Source organism: Ammospiza nelsoni, chromosome 21 (assembly GCF_027579445.1).
Source record: "Ammospiza nelsoni isolate bAmmNel1 chromosome 21, bAmmNel1.pri, whole genome shotgun sequence".
NCBI classification, from domain to species: Eukaryota; Metazoa; Chordata; class Aves; order Passeriformes; family Passerellidae; genus Ammospiza; species Ammospiza nelsoni.
Window position 1 is genome coordinate 11,266,842 of NC_080653.1, and position 17,872 is coordinate 11,284,713.

The 17,872-nt window shown below is 49.8% G+C and overlaps 1 protein-coding gene across 1 annotated transcript in view; it reads left to right on the top strand.

Moving 5' to 3' along the window:
* KSR1 (kinase suppressor of ras 1) overlaps positions 1-16,270 on the top strand; it is a 47,077-nt gene extending 30,807 nt beyond the window's left edge. Inside the window, exons 3-20 of the mRNA XM_059487061.1 lie at positions 2,167-2,314; positions 3,174-3,567; positions 3,791-3,795; positions 5,521-5,581; positions 5,745-5,828; positions 6,401-6,462; positions 6,571-6,677; positions 6,947-7,115; positions 8,242-8,283; positions 8,821-8,875; positions 9,543-9,588; positions 9,691-10,070; positions 10,155-10,251; positions 10,501-10,634; positions 11,039-11,170; positions 11,445-11,580; positions 11,909-12,042; positions 14,400-16,270. Of these exons, the coding sequence (XP_059343044.1) occupies positions 2,167-2,314; positions 3,174-3,567; positions 3,791-3,795; positions 5,521-5,581; positions 5,745-5,828; positions 6,401-6,462; positions 6,571-6,677; positions 6,947-7,115; positions 8,242-8,283; positions 8,821-8,875; positions 9,543-9,588; positions 9,691-10,070; positions 10,155-10,251; positions 10,501-10,634; positions 11,039-11,170; positions 11,445-11,580; positions 11,909-12,042; positions 14,400-14,478 (2,265 nt within the window). The 3' untranslated portion in view covers positions 14,479-16,270. The remainder of the gene's footprint in view (positions 1-2,166; positions 2,315-3,173; positions 3,568-3,790; positions 3,796-5,520; positions 5,582-5,744; positions 5,829-6,400; positions 6,463-6,570; positions 6,678-6,946; positions 7,116-8,241; positions 8,284-8,820; positions 8,876-9,542; positions 9,589-9,690; positions 10,071-10,154; positions 10,252-10,500; positions 10,635-11,038; positions 11,171-11,444; positions 11,581-11,908; positions 12,043-14,399) is intronic.
* Positions 16,271-17,872: the final 1,602 nt, after the last annotated feature.

Consider the following 17,872-nt stretch of genomic DNA (forward strand, 5'->3'; position numbering starts at 1 on the left):
AAAGCCTCAGCACCCACTGAAGAAGCAGGTAAAGAGAGGTCAGCTGGGCCCACATGTCTCACCCTCAGTGGTGAAGAGTTGGAGTAACCCCTGTGCAAGGGCCCAGAGCTGCACTGAGGGGCCAGAGCCCCCCACGTGCCCCTGAGCAGGGGCCCTACTGCCCCCAGAGCAGCTGAGGCAGGGCAGCAGCAGAACCTGTTTGAGAGCCGCCCTGAACTAGTGACCCTCGTCACTGTCACACTCCCTGCCGGGGGGTGACACACAGCCAAGGCAGAGCAGGCCAATCTTACAGGGATCAGGTTGACCAGTTTTATATTAAGCCACCACATATGTGCAGCACATGAGTGGCTGTTTAAAGAAAGCCTCTTACTTCCCCTCCCTCCCCCTCTCTGAAGGCTTATTTCTTTTGTCGCGTGTCATGGGGGCTGGCAGCAGGTTCAGAAAGTCTGAGCTCTCCCAGCTCAAGGTCATTGGGATTGTTTAAATATAATCTCCTTTTCTGTACTTTCTACTTTCCTACAACTTGCTATTCTGTCTTTCTAAAATTAACCTATTGAGCAGAAGAGGGGCCTGGGCTTTGTGTGTGGGTGCAGTCCCCTCAGGCAGGGTCTGTGTGAGAGCTGAGCTGGGGAGCAGAGCTGGGCCTTGTGGGGACCATCATCAGTCAGCTCTGGGCACACAAAGGGATGGGGCAGTCCTGTGTCCTGCATCATGGTGGCGCAGATGTGCAGAAAAATTAATAATACCCAGCATCAGTTGTGATGTCTGTGCGCTTGTTATTCTGCAAAGATTAGTTACAGGGAAAAAGAAAGAAAGTCTGCCCAAACTTCATTGAACTCTGGCTCTGCTCTGCTCCTGCTTCATGCTTACTGCTCATTTAAATTCCTGGCCTCCCTTGAGTCAGCTGTGTTTTGTGTTTCATCCAGTTCAGGGCATGTGACAGAAGATACAGGATGTGTTTCTTAGACTTCTGCCCTTTCTTAATTTATTATTTTTGTTTGCTCCATGCCACAGTTACTAAAATTGGAAACTCTTTGTGTTGCCACCTACAGAGCTCCAAAGGTTGGGGCAGTTGGGCAGTGTCACAGCTGAAAGTCCTGCGTCAGCTCTCAAAGCCAGAGTCTGGCTTAAGAAAGATGCAATTGTGAAAGGACATTCAGCACATTCACGTCTGCTTCTGAGTTGGAAGTGTGCTTTAAGGACTAGAGGATTCCAAGCTTTTTGTTTCACCAAGCAGTGACACACAATTCTGAGTTTCCCCTTCAAATAAAGTTGAAAGCCTTTTATATAGTTTGATTCCAGGAGTCGAAACTTTAGGATAAAGGCCAAATATTGTGAAATTTGTGATCTCATTGTGAGAATAGGCAACAGGGAGGTTTGTTTAGGCAGAACTTTACAGGGAAATTCCTGGGTAACTGGGCTAAGTATCCTGGTTTTGTTTATTAACCACAATTGCTTCAGACTTACACTGGAAACATTTGAATGGGGGAGGAGAGAGAGGCACAGCTCAGTTCTGTGTCAGGAAATACCAGATCATTTTGTGTTTTCCAGGCTCTTGTATCTTTTGTGTCTGCCTGATCTGAGCCTTATCACTGTGGGGCTTTGGTGCATTAAGATGTAGAAGGAGTTCTGCACAGATATCTCTCCAGGCAGGATATGGGTAAGGCTGGTTCTCTGATGAAGGAAAGACTGCTTGAGGAGGAGGCTGCTATCTTTGTCAAAACATTTCTTTTTTGTTCAAATAAAGAAGTCATTTTCCTCACTGATTCTGCTGTTCACTTTAATACTGAAAAGCCAAACATCCTTATCTGACTCTTTTTCCGGTTTTAGACCTGTTTTATTTCTGACCCTATTTTTAATGAGAAAGTTAAGGTTTATTAGTAGCTTTGCAAAAGTTTTCCACAAGGGGAGGAGTATTTTGATCCCCCGTAATGCTAAGTGGAATAGCAGAGGATGAGCAGCCCTGGAGGTGCAGAGCACACTCACACCCCAGGCAGGGGGGAGAGCAGCTGTGGGCACTGCTGGCCATGCCAGAGGGGCACTGCCCACAGGAGTGAGCCATGAGTCAGCCCCGGCAGTGAGACAGTGCCACTGCTCAAATACCCAACAGGTGACACCGCTGTTTGTACACAGAGCAACAAAAGGGTCTCTCTTGCTTTCCTGCAGAGAATACCAGAGGAGCTGACCCTGGATGCCTTACTAGAAATGAATGAGTCAAAGGTGAAAGAAACGATGAAGAGATGTGGAGCCAGAGATGAGGAGTGCTCCAGGCTCAACGGGGCCCTGAGCTGCCTGCGGAAGGTGACGGAGTCAGGTACACACTGCCTTCTTCTGCTGGGGCACTGGTGTCCCCAGCCCAGCCCCATCTGCTGCCTTGCAGACACTGTTTGGGGATGTTCTGGGAGCAGTGTATGGCTCTGGGATGTGCGCTGATCAAACCTGTCTAGAGCTGTCAGCTGGGTTTGGTTTGGACATCAAGTCAGATAAAGAAATGGAAATAAATGTATGTAGAATCCTCTCCTACTCAGTAGATGATGTCCTTATTAACCCTTTCTGTTCAGAGTCGTGTCTAATGCTCCAGTTCATTCTCCGTGGGTCAGCGACACACATCCTTGATTCCTTCTAGGTGATGCCTTTCCCAAATATTGCCAGCTCAGAGAGAAACCTTCCCCTAGCACTTCCACAGGCACTGTACAATCTGTTTGTACAAGAGCCTCTCCCAGCAGACTGGGACTCACATGCACCACATCTTTCTTTGTAGCAGTTATCAATCTGTCACTGAAAGGTGATGTTTCCTGTTGGTATTATGACAGTTCATCCATTTGCAAATGGTAAAGATTAGTTAATGGAAAAAATCAGCAAGCAGCTCGGTCTCATGTTTTTCCCTTTTTCTAATCTTTCTTGTCCCAGGCTGTCAAATATTTCCCATCCACACTGTATAAACCAGCCATTGCTCAGGAATGATGGTGTTCACCTCTTAGAAAGAAATGGCATTTTTAAAAACCCAGATATATGTCTCTGAAAAGCTCAGATCAGGCTCTGTCTGAGTTTTCGCAGCCTGGGGCCCTGCTGAGGCTCAGGGGAGGTCATTGCCAGGTGAAACGGGCACCGGAGCCCCGAGCAGCCCGGGCTCGGCTCGCTGCGGGCCCGCACTAACGCTGCTCGTTGCACAGGAGCGGAGCCGAGGGACGATGTGCCGCTGGCCCTCCCCGAGCGCCGGGACAGCTCCTGCCCGCAGCCGGACCCCGCGTGCCCGCCGAGCGCCCCGGGCAAGGGCGGCCAGCCGCGCTCCGTGCCCGCCGCGCCCTGCGAGCCCTGTCCCTCGGCAGAGGCGCTGCCGGAGCCGCTGGTGCTGCCCGCGGGCCGGCCCCGCGCCCCGCACGGCATCACCGTCACCCCCCCGGCCACGCCGCAGCCCAAGCGCCGGCACCGCCTGAAGCCGCCGCGGACGCCGCCGCCCCCCTGCCGCAAGGTGTTCCAGCTGCTGCCCAACTTCCCCGCCCTCACCAGGAGCAAGTCCCACGAGTCTCAGCTGGGCAACAGGATAGACGAAGTTCCTCCAATAAAGTAAGTTTCCTCCCGGGCTGGAGCTGGGGCTCTCCCCGGCAAAGGCTGCCCTAGGTAGGCAGGAAAATATTGGCAATGCAGCGACCTCAGGAGCCTGTGCAAAGCCACGCGTGTCTGTAAACCTGACAGCACATGCTGCAGGCAGCAGTTCCTGCTCTAGCAAAGTGTGTACCTGTCACAGGAGTATCAGAGCCTAAAAAAATGTATCTTTTCTTCTTTCTAGGTTCGGTAAGAGATTCTCACATGGGTGTCTGCCTTGCTGAGAGAGAAGAACCTGTGCTTGTCAGCTCCCTGTTGGCCATCCCTGGGCAGCCTCTGGAGGTTCTCCACGGGCCCTCCTATCCCAGAGCTTCTGTTAACTGAGCAGGAGCTTGGCCTGCCACAGAACCACAGGGTTTTACTTGGTTGCACCTGGTATTTTCTAAGATGACACAAGCAAGGCAAAGGAATACTGATGTTTCAAGGGTTAAAGCCAAAGGGGGCTTATCTGTGACCTCAGACAGCTGGCACAGATGCCTCTTGGTACAGGAATTTCACATCTAACCATTTGGATATGCATTGCCCAGTGTCTTTGCAGTGAAGTTAAGACACTTGTGTGCAGCTTTCTGAGGAAGCTGCAGCATGTGCTGGAATGGGGGGTGTTCCCTGTGTGCTGAGGAGTCTGATCACGTGGGTGATGGCTGGCAGGAGCAGGGCTGGGTTTCTCCAGGGCCACTGGGAGTTCTGGCCATCCTGAGGTGTGGCCCAGACACCACCTGTAACCTTGGAAGCTAATGGAGAGAGATTGGAGCAGCTTGGAAAGTGTCCAAAAGCATCTGAGTTTTAAAAGCAAGTATGAAAGTCCAAGCTAATGCCCTTTGAAACAAAAATCTCAGGAATTACTTTCAGAAATAGAAAGATTGTAAAATGAAAGTGCCAGCAGAAATCTGAGCATTTCCCTGAGGAGAGTGAGATAATTGGTGCAATAAATGAAAAAGGCACTAGAATAAACTCAAACAGAAATGAAGCATTTTGGTGCTCCTTTTCATATAGACCTATTGGCTGGGGTGAAGTGGTTGCTGTGGGCTCTGGTGAGTCCTGGACAATCCCAGACTGGTTGATATTCATTCAGTGAGGATTTAACCGTCTGACCCGACGTTCACAGCCTTCTTTACTGCTGTGCTGGGATTGTTTGGGCGGCCACACTAGGCAGCAGCATTTCTAGGAACAGCAGCTAGCCATTCCAGCCTTTTCCAAGAGGCTGAGGATCACAGATGCCTCTAGGAGCTCCCTGGACTAATGATAAAAAAGACTGTGGTGCCATCTATGGTCAAGTGAGGAGACTGGCTCTGAGCCAGCCCTGCTGCTGTGCTGACACTTGCACATTGGGGTTTGCCTCACATGTGCAATATTTCTGTAGATTTCCTTCAGGAAATAATGCCAGAATTGTGAGTATTGGAGAGTTTTCAGGAAGTTGTGTGCTGTAACCACTGGCATGCTGGTTTGGCATATGGAAGTCTATATCTTACTTCTTGCATTTAGCAGAAAGTTAGGTGAGCTCACATGTATGTTTTCATTCTTCTGGGTCATGCTGGCCCTGTCTAGAAAATTGAGATAATTTTCAGTGAAATAGAATATTCTGAAACCTACTGACACTGCAGGAAAACTGGGTGATGGTAAACCAATTTGTGGTAAATCAATTAGGAGTAAAGTCTGACTTTCCACTTTAAGAATGGCTTAGACCTGATCAGATGGACTTCTGTAATCCCTAAATATAAAACATCATGATTTCTCCAATCATATGGAAACAAATACAAGGGCAACTTCACAGGGGGCAAATCAGTCTGAGCTGTGTTCCTGTGACTCCTCATGGCTGGAGGTGCTGAGCTGGGGCAGTGACTGCTCAGTTTCTGTGCAGGGTGGTGAGCACATGTCAGCAATGCTTCCCTAAACCCTCCTCTTGTTCTCCATCAGAGCTTTCCCAGGGATCCCCCCAGACGGTACGAAGAGACTTTGGCCTGGCTGTGACTCACAGGTGAGCAGCCAGGGACAGAGCCCAGGCAGGGCTGTGGTGGCACAGGACTCTGAGATGATTTTGGAGTCGGGTCAGGTGTCTCACTGTCAAGTTCAGCTACCTACAAATGTTCATTTTCCCCCTGACACCAGCTAATGTCAGTTTTCCCTCTCGTCTCTGGCAGGTTCTCTACAAAGTCCTGGTTATCTCAGATTTGCCAAGTGTGCCAGAAGAGCATGATGTTCGGGGTGAAGTGTAAGTACTGCAGGTGAGCACACGGGGATGGTCTCCTTCAGAACAGCCTGGGACTGGACTCACCCCAGCCTGCAGCAACTCCTGTCTCTTGATGTGATGCACTTTTGGCAGTGGCATCATTTTTTCAGTCATTCTGACCTGGCAAAGGGATGCTCCTGGCACAACTCACACTTGAAGGTGGCAGCCTGACACGTGAATGAACCAAATTAATTTCTCTGCCACAGGCTTCCCACCTCATCCTGGGCAAATCTTGTAGTGGGAGATGGATCTCTAAATAACAGCCAGGATATTAATTTCTGTTTCTCTCTCAGGCTTGTTAGTCCAGAGGACTGAGATTTTACTACTTCATGGTTGCTGGCTGAGAGTCAGTGAAAGTAATTCTATTAAAAATAAATCAGATGCTAAGATATGTTTGTGGTTTCATTAGCCTGAATAATAGAATTCTCCATACGAATGCCTGCTGCTCTGGGCCTGAGCATTCCAGAACTCCTTCTGAGATTAGCATAAGAATTACAAATTAAGGGTAGGCTTCCTCTTTTTGGGGAAGAACAAGTTGCTATTTAACATGTAATGGTTATCTTTCAGATTAAAATGTCACAACAAATGTACTAAAGAGGCACCTGCTTGTAGAATATCCTTCCTTCCCAGTAAGTAATTTTCTACAAATTCTTGGCACTTCAATGTAATTGATTGTATGGAAAGAATAAAAAGTCTCATTAAAGCTGTTTCTCTCCCTTCTCCAACCTGTTTTTCAGTAACAAAAATAAGAAGAACAGAGTCTGTCCCATCTGATATCAATAATCCAGTAGACAGACCCACAGAACCCCAGTTTGGAACCCTCCCCAAAGCACTAACTAAAAAGGTACGAGGTGGCTGAGGCATGTCCAGAGTCCCTGGGGAGCTGCAGTAGGGAGAGGCTGGATCTCACTGAGCTTTCCCTTTGCAAGGCTTGGATATGAGACATTTTGTTCCTGTAAAGCAGGGGTTGTGCAGAGCTCCAGGTGCTTATTCAGCACAGCAATGCCACGATCAAGCCTGGGAACAAGTTCCCTCTGCTGTTGTGCAGCAGACACCGGGGAACTCTTCCTTTCTCTTTATTGCTCTCTCACAGTGTCTTTGCCTGCTTTGCAGGAGCATCCACCAGCAATAAACCACCTGGACTCCAGCAGTAATCCTTCTTCCACAACCTCATCCACTCCCTCCTCCCCAGCACCTTTCCAGTCTTCCAACCCTCCCAGTGCGACGCCGCCCCCCAACGCGTCCCCCATGGGCCAGAGGGACGGGCGGTTCAACTTCCCAGGTAAATCCTCCCTGCCAGCAGGCTCTGCAGGAGCTGGCCAGGGATTCAGAGGGACTTGTGGGTTTCTGAGTACATGGTTCTGCCTTAAACAAGGTGTAAAAGTACCTTACAGATTTTTAAGGGTATCAGCGAGATATCATTGCAGGGAACAGATTATTGAGGAAAGTTTCTCCTTTTCCTTTTTGGAAAAGGACTGAAGAGAAAAGCTATTTTTTTTCTCCTCCTTTCCCCTTTGTGCTGTACAATGCATGCTGCCTGCAATGTGTGCTCACCAGGGGCTTTCAGTCAGGAGGGAGGTGCTTGCTGGAGCAGGCTGTAAAAGTGAGAACTGGAATGAATTACTTTACCAAACCTTTCCAAAATATAACCCACAATCAACACCAACTTTTAAACCATTGTCAAGCATAACTGGTAGAGAGAAGTTCACCCTTTATGCCCTATGGATTGAGAGCCCCAGTGTGCAGCTTTAACCAGAGCTGAGAGGGGTAAGTATCTCTGACAAGGGCAAAGATCTAAACAGTGAGAATAAATGGAATTCCTTTGACCTGAAGTCACATGGTGCTCAGTAGCTACTACATCTGGCCTTCAACACTGCTGAATTTTGCATCAGCTTCTGACCTGTGAATTCAAATTGCTGTTTGAGCCTGCTAAAAAGGACCAGAGGCAGTTCAGTGTAAGGATTCCACTGCAGTTACTTTGCATTGGGACAAACTGCTCAGACTCACTGAAAAAATAAAAAAGGCAGATGGTTCATGAGCTTCACCTTCTGTGGGGACACCTCTGCAAAGCTGAGACACAAGAGCACATCACATCACACCTGATGTGGGCCTGCCTTGCACATTCCTGGGCTTTCCCTTTGCCCACCAGGCTGTTTGAGAGAGGTGGCACAGCTTGTGTTTGATACCTGTCATCTGTCAGGGCCCTCCCAAAATGCATGTGCTGAAATTCCCCCCAGCAGGCCAATAATCCACTAATCTGTTCCCAGCAGTGACCTGGGACTAATTCATTGTATGCACATGAGGCACTCACTGATGATCCTCTAACTTGTTTGTGTTGTTTTGTTTTTTTTTTCTCCTGGTATTTTTTTCGCTGTTCCTTTCTTACAAAACCCCAATTAATTAAAAAGCTGCCTACTACCTTCAGCATAGACAACAGTTTGTCTTCCCAGGTGAGTTGATTGTTTTAATTCTACTAACCAACTTCTACTGCCAAAACATAACTTGTTTGTAAACCTCTGCATGCTGCCCAAGAACAATCATTCTGCTTTAAAAAACCTGTCTAAAACAATCCAGACTTTCTCTTACCTCAGTGTGTACTCAGGCCTCTCTCCCCTAATCTGAGGTGTGATTTATGTATTGAGATGGAACTTTGAATATTCAGCTGTAGAATATTTGTTTCCTGATGTGGAATTCTATTCATATCCATGTTCCTCCTTTCTAAAGATTCACTTTTATGGCTCTGTGCCCAGCCAAAAGGACTTCACAGATAGGTGGGGGAAATGGAAGAGGACTGGGCTCAGCCAACATGCAGGCATAGGAGAGATGAGCATAGTTTTAAATCAGTAAAAGTATAAAATCACTTTGTCTGTGGTTGAGTTTATGATTCCTTAACACGAAGCAAGTAGTTGCTATTGCAGTGTTAAAACTTGCAGTCCATAGGAGATTGAAGTGTAGAAGATGTATCATAACTGTTTGTACTTTCCCAGAAATTCCCAGTCCTGCACAAACAGCACAGCTTCCAGAAACTGCTGCGGACACTAAGTAAGTAGAGTTTTAAATCTTTTCATTTGCACAGCATTTATGTGGTAATCCTTATGTCAGCCCAGAAGTGCTGTGTTATGGCCAAAACCAGATTTAACACCTGAGAATTCCCAGGGTAACTTTAGTCAGTGAGGGTGATGCTGGTATTGCCAGTTTTATAAAGCTGAATATGACATTTTAAATGATACACTAAGGAGTCCAAGCCTTTAATATCTAGTCCTGGTTGCGTGAAGGGTCAGATGAAACAGAAATTGGAGTTCTGTAACATGAAGGGCACGGCCCACTGAGCTGCAAGCAAACAGCTCTTTCAGGATCCCAGTTTCAGGGCATGGAAAAGCTTCCAGCCTGCATTGACAGCTGCTCCACTGCAGGTGTTCCAGGGGTAGGAATGGGAGCATCTATTCCTGGAACACAGTGTAATAACAGAGCCATGCCACTGCCAAATCAATTCCTGCCACTTAATTATCAAGAATCACTTCCAATCTTTGTCTTACATTTGCCAAACTGAGCTTAGAGTCCTTCTCTTTTACATGGAGCAGGAATTGTATTTTTCTCTGCTTCTGTAACTGTCAGGATCTGTTCTGTATTGGCTTCTTCTGCTCCCCAATGGCAGCAGGGGCCCCCATTCCCCACTGATGCCCAACTGCTCTCTCTGTTGCTGTTGCAGCGCTGCCCAGCAGCCGGGCACGGGCGGAGGCGCACGGGAAGCACAGGTGGGTTTATGGTTTGCCCCGGGGGTCTCTGGAGCGGCCTGTGCTGCTCTGCCACCCCCGAGGGACTGCGAGCACACCTTTCCTTTCCCTTGCTGGGCACAGGTGGAGGAAGCAGAGGCGGGGAAGTCGGAGCCCGAGGACGATGAGGATGAGGTGGAAGATTTGCCCAACCGGCGGCCGCACCTGCAGGGGATGATCTACCGCAAACCCAGCCAGACCAGCGTGTACCTGCAGGAGTGGGACATCCCCTTCGAGCAGATACAACTGGGGGACCCCATTGGCCAGGGCCGCTGGGGCAAGGTCTACAAGGGCAAGTGGCACGGGGAGGTGGCCATCAGGCTGCTGGAGATCGATGGCAACAACCAGGATCACCTGAAGCTCTTCAAGAAGGAGGTGATGAACTACAGGCAGACCCGGCATGAGAACGTGGTGCTGTTCATGGGAGCCTGCATGAACCCCCCTCACCTGGCAATCATTACCAGGTAGGGAGAGAGATCTTTCTATTGGTTCTACTGGATATGTATTGTAGAGCTAGCAATGTTCTCATATATCAACATTTCCTGTAGCTTCTGCAAAGGAAGGACGCTGCACTCCTTTGTGAGAGACCCCAAGATCTCCCTGGACATCAACAAAACCAGGCAGATAGCACAGGAGATCATTAAGGTAAGAGCTTATTATGCCAAGGGAGCCACTGGGTAGGGCCTCAGGCAAAGCTCAGAGCTGCACACAGCACTGGAAGCTGCTCCCTCAGCCTCTCCCCACACCTTCCTGCACGAGTCCCACAGGGGCCCTGCCCCCAGTTACAGCTAATCCCTGACACTGGAGTTAGGAAGGGGAAATATGCTAGAAAGCAGAGTATGCTTGGAAATAATAAAACCCCAAAAACATTTCCATCTCTGCTGTGTTTCCCAGGGCATGGGGTATCTCCACGCAAAGGGGATTGTACATAAGGATCTGAAATCCAAAAATGTCTTCTATGACAATGGGAAAGTTGTGATCACCGACTTTGGATTATTTGGAATTTCGGGTGTGGTTCAGGAAGGAAGGTAAGTGGAGGTTTCAGTGGTTGGTTCCAGCTCTGGAATGATAAATGGTCACATAGGGAAACATTTCCTGCAGTGCACAAGAAGCATCCATTGGTTTAGTACACACTCAGTTTGCATTGTGCCTGTTTGCTTTGTTTTCCTTTTTAGCAGAGTTCTTCCTACAGTTGCAGTAGCACAGCTAGAGAGTTTGGATTAAGCCTCAGAGCATAGAACAAACAAGACCTTAATGCCAGGAAGGAGCTGTGAGTGTCAGGCTGACACGTGCGTATTTGTTAACATGGCAAGAAAATTAGAAATAAAACATCAGCAAAAACATTGGAGTAAATAAAGCCAAAGCATCAGGTGCAGCACAGATATGGCCTCCACACCAATGTTTTAGTCCTGCTTCTTTCTTTTGGACTCAGGAGGGAGAATGAGCTGAAGCTGCCTCATGACTGGTTGTGCTACCTGGCCCCTGAGATTGTCCGTGAGATGGCCCCAGGGAAAGATGAAGACAAGCTGCCTTTCTCCAAAGCTGCAGATATCTATGCCTTTGGGTAAGAAAGGAACACCCAGGAGTATCATGAGAGCTTGCTAAGTGAAGCTGGCTACTGGCCTAAGCCTTTCAGTCAGTGCTCCCCTTATCTGAGACTCAGGATTCCAGCTGGGACATATTTTCCTCACCTATTCCAAAAGTCGTGGGTGGAAAGGGTTTGCTGCACAGCCTTAGGCACCTCCCAGAGCTCAGCTGAAGCAGCTGGAGCAGTGCCAGCATTGGGTACTTTGTCTGTCAGGAGCAGCAGAGGCCTGACCTGTCTGTTGGCATTGCAGGACCGTGTGGTACGAGCTGCAGGCACGGGAGTGGCCCTTCAGGAGCCAGCCTGCAGAGGCTCTCATCTGGCAGATCGGCAGCGGAGAGGGAGTGAGACAAGTCCTTGCCACTGTCAGCCTGGGCAAAGAGGTCAATGTAAGTACCTCAGCTGCAGGAGCCCCTCACACAGCTGCTTGTCAGGGACAGAGGGGGCTGCTTCAAGAGTTATTATACTCAGAACTCAAAAGAGAAAGGGCAGGAAAGAGAACAGAGGAGAATGGGATAGGTTTAGCCTGTGCCTGTAACTGTGGTGCAGAAGTGAACGTCCTCAGCATGGGACATTCTTGGGCTCTGGCAGTGTCCAGGCCCTCTGTGAGCAGTGTCTGCCTGGGCTCACACACATCCCAGTGCTCTGACAGTTTTCTGGTCTGCACAGTTGACCCATGAACTGAGATAATGAATGAGCCACCACTGTCCTCTGCAGGAAATCCTCTCAGCCTGCTGGGCCTTTGACCTCAGCGAGAGGCCCAGCTTCACTGTCCTCATGGAAATGCTTGAAAAACTGCCAAAACTGAACCGCCGGCTCTCCCACCCAGGGCACTTCTGGAAGTCTGCTGAGTGAGTACCTGCTGCTGCTCACAACACTGATGCCATGCAATTTGCTAACTGGTCATTTCTGAGCTTTATTTGCTTTCCTGGGGCTGTCAGACATGACAGGGTGGGAGCACTGCTCCTGTGCTTCTCTAGTTCCTGGGAAATGATGTGACTAAGCCATGAGCCTCAGTTAATTTCCAACTTCACCATATTCACCTCCCTCCAGCAGCTGACCGATTCCCCTGTTTGTGTCAGAGAATATCCACAACAGCATTGGGAAGGGCCCTCACTGACCCCAGAGTGGTCAGAACTTCCCCAGTGATAGTAATGGCAGGTACTGCCTGAGGAGGAAAAGGACCCAGGAACTGTTTCCCACTGAAGCGGTTCAGACTGCATGGGTTTGAGGCCACAGACACATCTGTGCCCAGTGCCCATTCACCGTGGCCTTGGCTCAGTGTTTCTTTTCATCTCCTCAACTGCTCATATTTACTTTCTCTTTGTTCTGATGTTTAACCCACCCCTTCCCTTCCTATAATCCTTCACTCTCTTCCTGTAACTCCTGATCAGAACCACCCAAATTCTTGACACAGGAACTGTGGTGGCAGCTTGGTCTCTGCTGGGTGTGGGGGCTTTGGAGTTTTGGTTGAAAATTCTGCCACTTCTCCTGTGCAATTTCCCCCCCATTTGTACTGGATCCTTGACACACCAGTGGTGTCCAACAACTTTAAACTGCAGAAAGCTTCCCCCAGACTCTGGCCTCATCCTCACACAAAGAACATGCACTGAGCAGTGGAGCTCCCCCCACCTCACCCAGATCCTTTCACACACTGCACTAACCCTGCTGCAGCCTGGTCAAGCTGTACAATGTGTAGTTCTCAAGGGCTTGCTTTTAATAACTGAAAACTAACTCTCATGGTGTCTTTTTCCCTTCCCTCCCATATTTCTTTGTAGGTTGTAGCTACTGGTGCAATAACGGGCTCCACCTTGCATGCTTCCATGTGTCGTAACCTAACCGGCAACTTGGACAATCACCTTCCATTAAAAAAGCAAAAACAAACCACGAAATTAACCCACGGACATAATCAACACTTTATCCGATTCTCCTCTCTGCCTTTGGCTTGGTGTGGGCTGTAGCTTCAATAACCACTCGTGTCTGCGAGACCCTCGTGGCTAACACCGGGCTCCTGTGCCACGGCAGCTGCGACTCCTCTGGGCAGGGCACGGGCCCCTGTGCCCGAGCAGGTGCCCCCCAGGGCAGGGTGCCTGTCCTGCCTGCAGCTCAGGGCTGTCCCACACTGCTGCACCTCTGCGTGTCCCTGAGCCCCTCTGGGGCTGTGTCCTTGGGCTGCAGCTCTGTGCCTGCAGTGACAGGGACACTGTCACAGCCCTTGCACAGCAAACCAGCAGGGGCTGAGGCCAGGCCGGTTCTCCCTCAGGCACAGAGCCAGCGCTGCAGCCAGGGTCAGTTCTGGAGTGGAAGGAAGGATGGTCCTTGCTCTGCTCGGAGGGTCCTGTGCCCACTGAAAACCAGGCTGGGGCAGTGTCCGGGGCAGGTCCACGTGGGTCAGCTGGGATCAGCTACAAAGCTGTGTAAAAGAGGAGGAAAGCAAGAGCAGCCTTCAGCTCCTCCCCTTGCAGATCCAGGCCTTGGGATATTACAGTTGGCTTCTGTTTACATCGCTGGGCAGCAGGAGGACTCAATGTAGGGCCTTGGCAGAGTCACAGCTACCACAGCAAACATGTGCCTTCTAGAAAAGGTCTGTCTTCACTGGTTTGGAGGGGAGAGGACAGGGATGGGGAGAGCACACTCCAAGGGGGTTTCTGCTGCCTGACATCAAGCTCCCACATCATTCCCTGAGCCTCCTCAGGAAAGCTCTGAACGGAAAGTGCTTCTGGCTCTGCCAGCAGTGTGAGAGCAAGGGGAGACACCCCTTTATTTGTTTTTAGAGCCTGGGGAGGAGCACATGGGCTTGGGTTTGTTCTGTTGGGGTTTCTTAGCCTGTTCATGTACCTTGTCAAAACTCCCCTTTCTCTTACAAAGAAAATTCTGTCAGTTTTTCCTTCCCTTCTACTTCAAGAGAAGGAAGTGCCCACTGAAAACCAGTGTCAGGCTTCTACCCACGGCAGAGACCTGGGAAAACTTCCTGCTCCTCTCCCTTGGGCAAATCAGATTGTGCAGTTTCTTCCCACTGATAATGTTTGCATGAATAACTTCATGTGTTTGCTGCTGAATTACTTGAGCATCTCTTTGGGTGAGCTGAAGTGATGTGAGAGCAGAACCAAACTCATTGCAGCTCCTGTGATAGGGCAGTAGCTTTGTAAGATGAATCCTCAGTAACTGTTTCCCCTTCCCTTCTCCTCTCCCTCCTCACTCTCTGCAGCATTAACAGTAGCAAAGTTGTCCTGCGTTTTGAAAGATTGGGCTTGGGAATCCTGGAGCCGAGTAACCCAAAGCTGTAGGCCGGTGTCATTGTGACCATGCTGGCTGCCTGCTCCCACACAGCACCAGAAACCCTCCCTGGCTGCTCCACGCCGAGGCTGAAGGACCATCAGCCCAGCCCCGGGTCCCGCCTGAGCACCAGCAGCTATTTAACAATGTTTACATGATACTTTTGTGTCAACTATATTTTTTTTAAACATAATAAACAGTGAATCAAGTTGAATACAGCCATTCTCAAATGGCACTGAGAAAGAGCTGAGCTGTTCTGGTTCCTCCTCGTGTCCGTGGTCCGTAGGAGCCACTCTGCCCTCAGAGCGGGCTCCGGCAGTGGAACAGCGACGTGGCTCCTGCAGCTGTGGCCTTGCAGAGTCAGCTCTCTCCTGAAGGAGAGCCCAGCCTGCTGCACTGGCATTGCCCAGGCCACCCATTGTTCCAGCAGGGCTGCTCCAGCTCTGGCTCACCCTGAATTCAGCTACAGCACAACAGAGCTGCTGCAGGCGCAGTGTCTGGCCATGGGGGCTGGCTCTCAGTGACTCAGGTGCTCTTCTCCACAGAACTCACACTAAAACCTGCTCCTTCTCATACAATCCCAGAGGAATTAAGAATTGCTGGCCTTAAAAAAATAAACTCATGACTTGTCACAGCTCTGCACAGGGACCAAATTCCTCTTTTGGTTCAGACACAAGTTTGAGTGCAGGGAAAGGCAAGAGAAACAGGACAAAGGAAAAGCTGTTCCTAAATAATGCATTAACTAAGGCCTTGATGCACAGAGCTGCAGTGTCCCTGCACACACACAGAGTGCTGCCACTGCCTACAGTTGGCCACGTTTGAGCTTGCAAGTTCTTTGTTTGAGAAACATAGGACCAAAGCAGTTGCTTTGAGGAAAAAAGCCTTTAAGAATAACAAATCTTGTAACCAAGAAGGCAGTATCTGGGCCTGGAGGTTCTGCCTGACCCCAACACCTCAGACTTGTTTCAGAAGTTAGTTTTAAAATCAAAACGCACCTCCTCCTCCTCCAGTGCACAGTGTGGAGGTTATGGAGGCGACAGCCAGTGACCACACTGAGGTGACAGATGCATCATCCCCCTTGGAAATCAATGGCAGGCCCCGTTACCAGAGGCTCCCCTTTCCCATCCCTGAGGCTCAGGGGAGCTCCCAGATCTCTGAGCAGCCAAAACACCAGCCCTCAGTTTGGCTGCCTTGTGTGAGGAACTAAGTGGCACAAAACCAGAGTCCTGTTGAGCAGAGAGCCTCAGTCCTGTGTGCAAGTCCATTGTAGCCTCTTACAAGTGTTGACAAAGACTTTTTAAATGTGTCTCAGATCAAAAAGAGAAATGGGTTTGGCATGTCTGGGCACTGCAGGGCTGTCCTGATCCCTGACCCCCTCGGGCTCTGCAGTTCTCACTGATGGTGTGTCAGCAGCCTGAAGCAGAAATTGTTTTCCCCCAATGCTGCTTAATTAAGAGCAGCACAACACAAACCCAAAGCAGGGCAGAAAGGTCCTGCCCCTGAGCAGGAACCCTGCCTTAGGAGGGAAGGGCAGGAGCTGCTGCTGGGTGCAGACTGGCCCTTAGCTCAGTCTGTGTCAAGGGCAGAAGCAGCCTCAGGGTGCTCCTCACTCAGTTTTTGGGTGCATAAAGCAGGCCCTGAGAGCTGGGACACCCAGAATGTTCTGTGTGGGATCAGTGGCCTGGCTGTGCACGGGCCCTGGCTCCTTGCAGGCCCTGTCTGTGGAGCCCTTTGTGTCCTGCCCTGCCCTGGGTCGGGGTGTTGGACACTGTGGGATGTGCCCAGTCCTGGCACAGGGGCTTGTTCATAGCCTGCCCTTAACAGGGGGATCGGGATCCAGCCTGGCCTGGGTGCTGTGTGGGACACCCATAAATTGCCCTTGAACACGAAGCTCATCCTCTGCCCCAGCACAGCCAGAGGAGAGGCTGACAGTGTCTGTGGGGTGGTTTAGTTTTGGCCAGCCCCTGTGGGTGGTTGAGTTTTGGCCAGCCTCAGTGAGTGGTTGAGTTTTGGTTAGCCTGTGTGGGTGGTTTTATTTTGGTCAGCCTCAGTGAGTGGTTGAGTTTTGGCCAGCCAGGGGCATCCAGCTGAGCCCAGCAGGGTTCTGGGCACCGAGCCTGGGGCCATGGAGCTGCCCCAGCCCCACACACCAAGCTGTCCCTGGGTTGTGTTTGTGTCACACGTCCTGCCCCGTGGAGCTGTCAATGTGACAATGCTGTGCAATGCTGCTACAGGAGCCACATGTCAGTAGTGAATGTAAATGGTCGTTACATGGTGAACATGGACACGTTTTCTTTTCAAATGTGATGTAAACTTTGTACAGTACAAATTTTTTTTTATATTTTCTATGAACTGAGTGTCTTCCAGAATTGCTATTAAATTAATTACAAATTGTTAGAATTAACAACAGTTTCTGTATTAGTTTATGCAACCAGGAAAAAAAAAAAAGAAAAAAAAGAGTGCACTCCATGCTACTGGAATTCTGGATATGTAGGAATCTTTTCAGTGAATAAATCTTTGGTCTGGATAAAGCAAATGTTACTGAGTCCTGGTTTGACCTCTCCTCCCACTGACTTGTAGCTGAACCACAACAGGAGCAGATTCCCACAGAGACCCCCCCAGCACAGGAGCTCCTCCACCCCCTCTGCTCCCTGCCCATTCCCTGAGGGACACCAGATGATCTCCCCCTGCAATTACCAAAGTTTTCCCTCCCAGATAGGATGAGTTACATTATTAAATGGTTAATACAACCACCACGGAGTTTTCTCGAGGCACTGAACTGTTTAAGAAGCTGCTTCCCTCCCAAGAGCAGCACTTGAGGCCATTCTGGGCCCCCCAGCACCTTCTGTGTCCTTTGCTCAAGGTCCTGCCACCACCTGCAGTGGGGCAGAGCTCTGCCACACAAACCCGGCCCTCCCCACTGCAGGGCAATTACCGGGTGTTAATTAATCCCAGGAAGGTTCTGCTGCTGTCAGCAGCTTTGCGCCCAGAATAACAGCAGCTTTGTGCCGTCCTGCCAGGAATGGGCCAGGGCATCATAAAAGCACAGTCTTACATCTCATCCATCTTATCTACATCTCACATGCAAGCAATAAAAAGCTTAAGATAAGCTGAGCTTTGTTGTCTTTTATAAAGAATAAGAAATAATAAATTTAATTCTCAATTATATTTGAAGGGCAGAGATGTTTCATTTAACAAACCAAACCACACAAACTGCAGTCCCCCAGCACAAAGGCTCTGCCCTGGCTGTGACTGGAGCAGTTTGATGTTTCCCTGCTCAGAGCTGTACCCCAGAACTGCCCCAGGAGACACCAACATCGGGGTCCCTCTGCCCTGGGAGAGCCACAGCAAACAGGAACAGGAGCAGCCAGCACACACCCCCCAACAGAGACAAACCCAGCACGA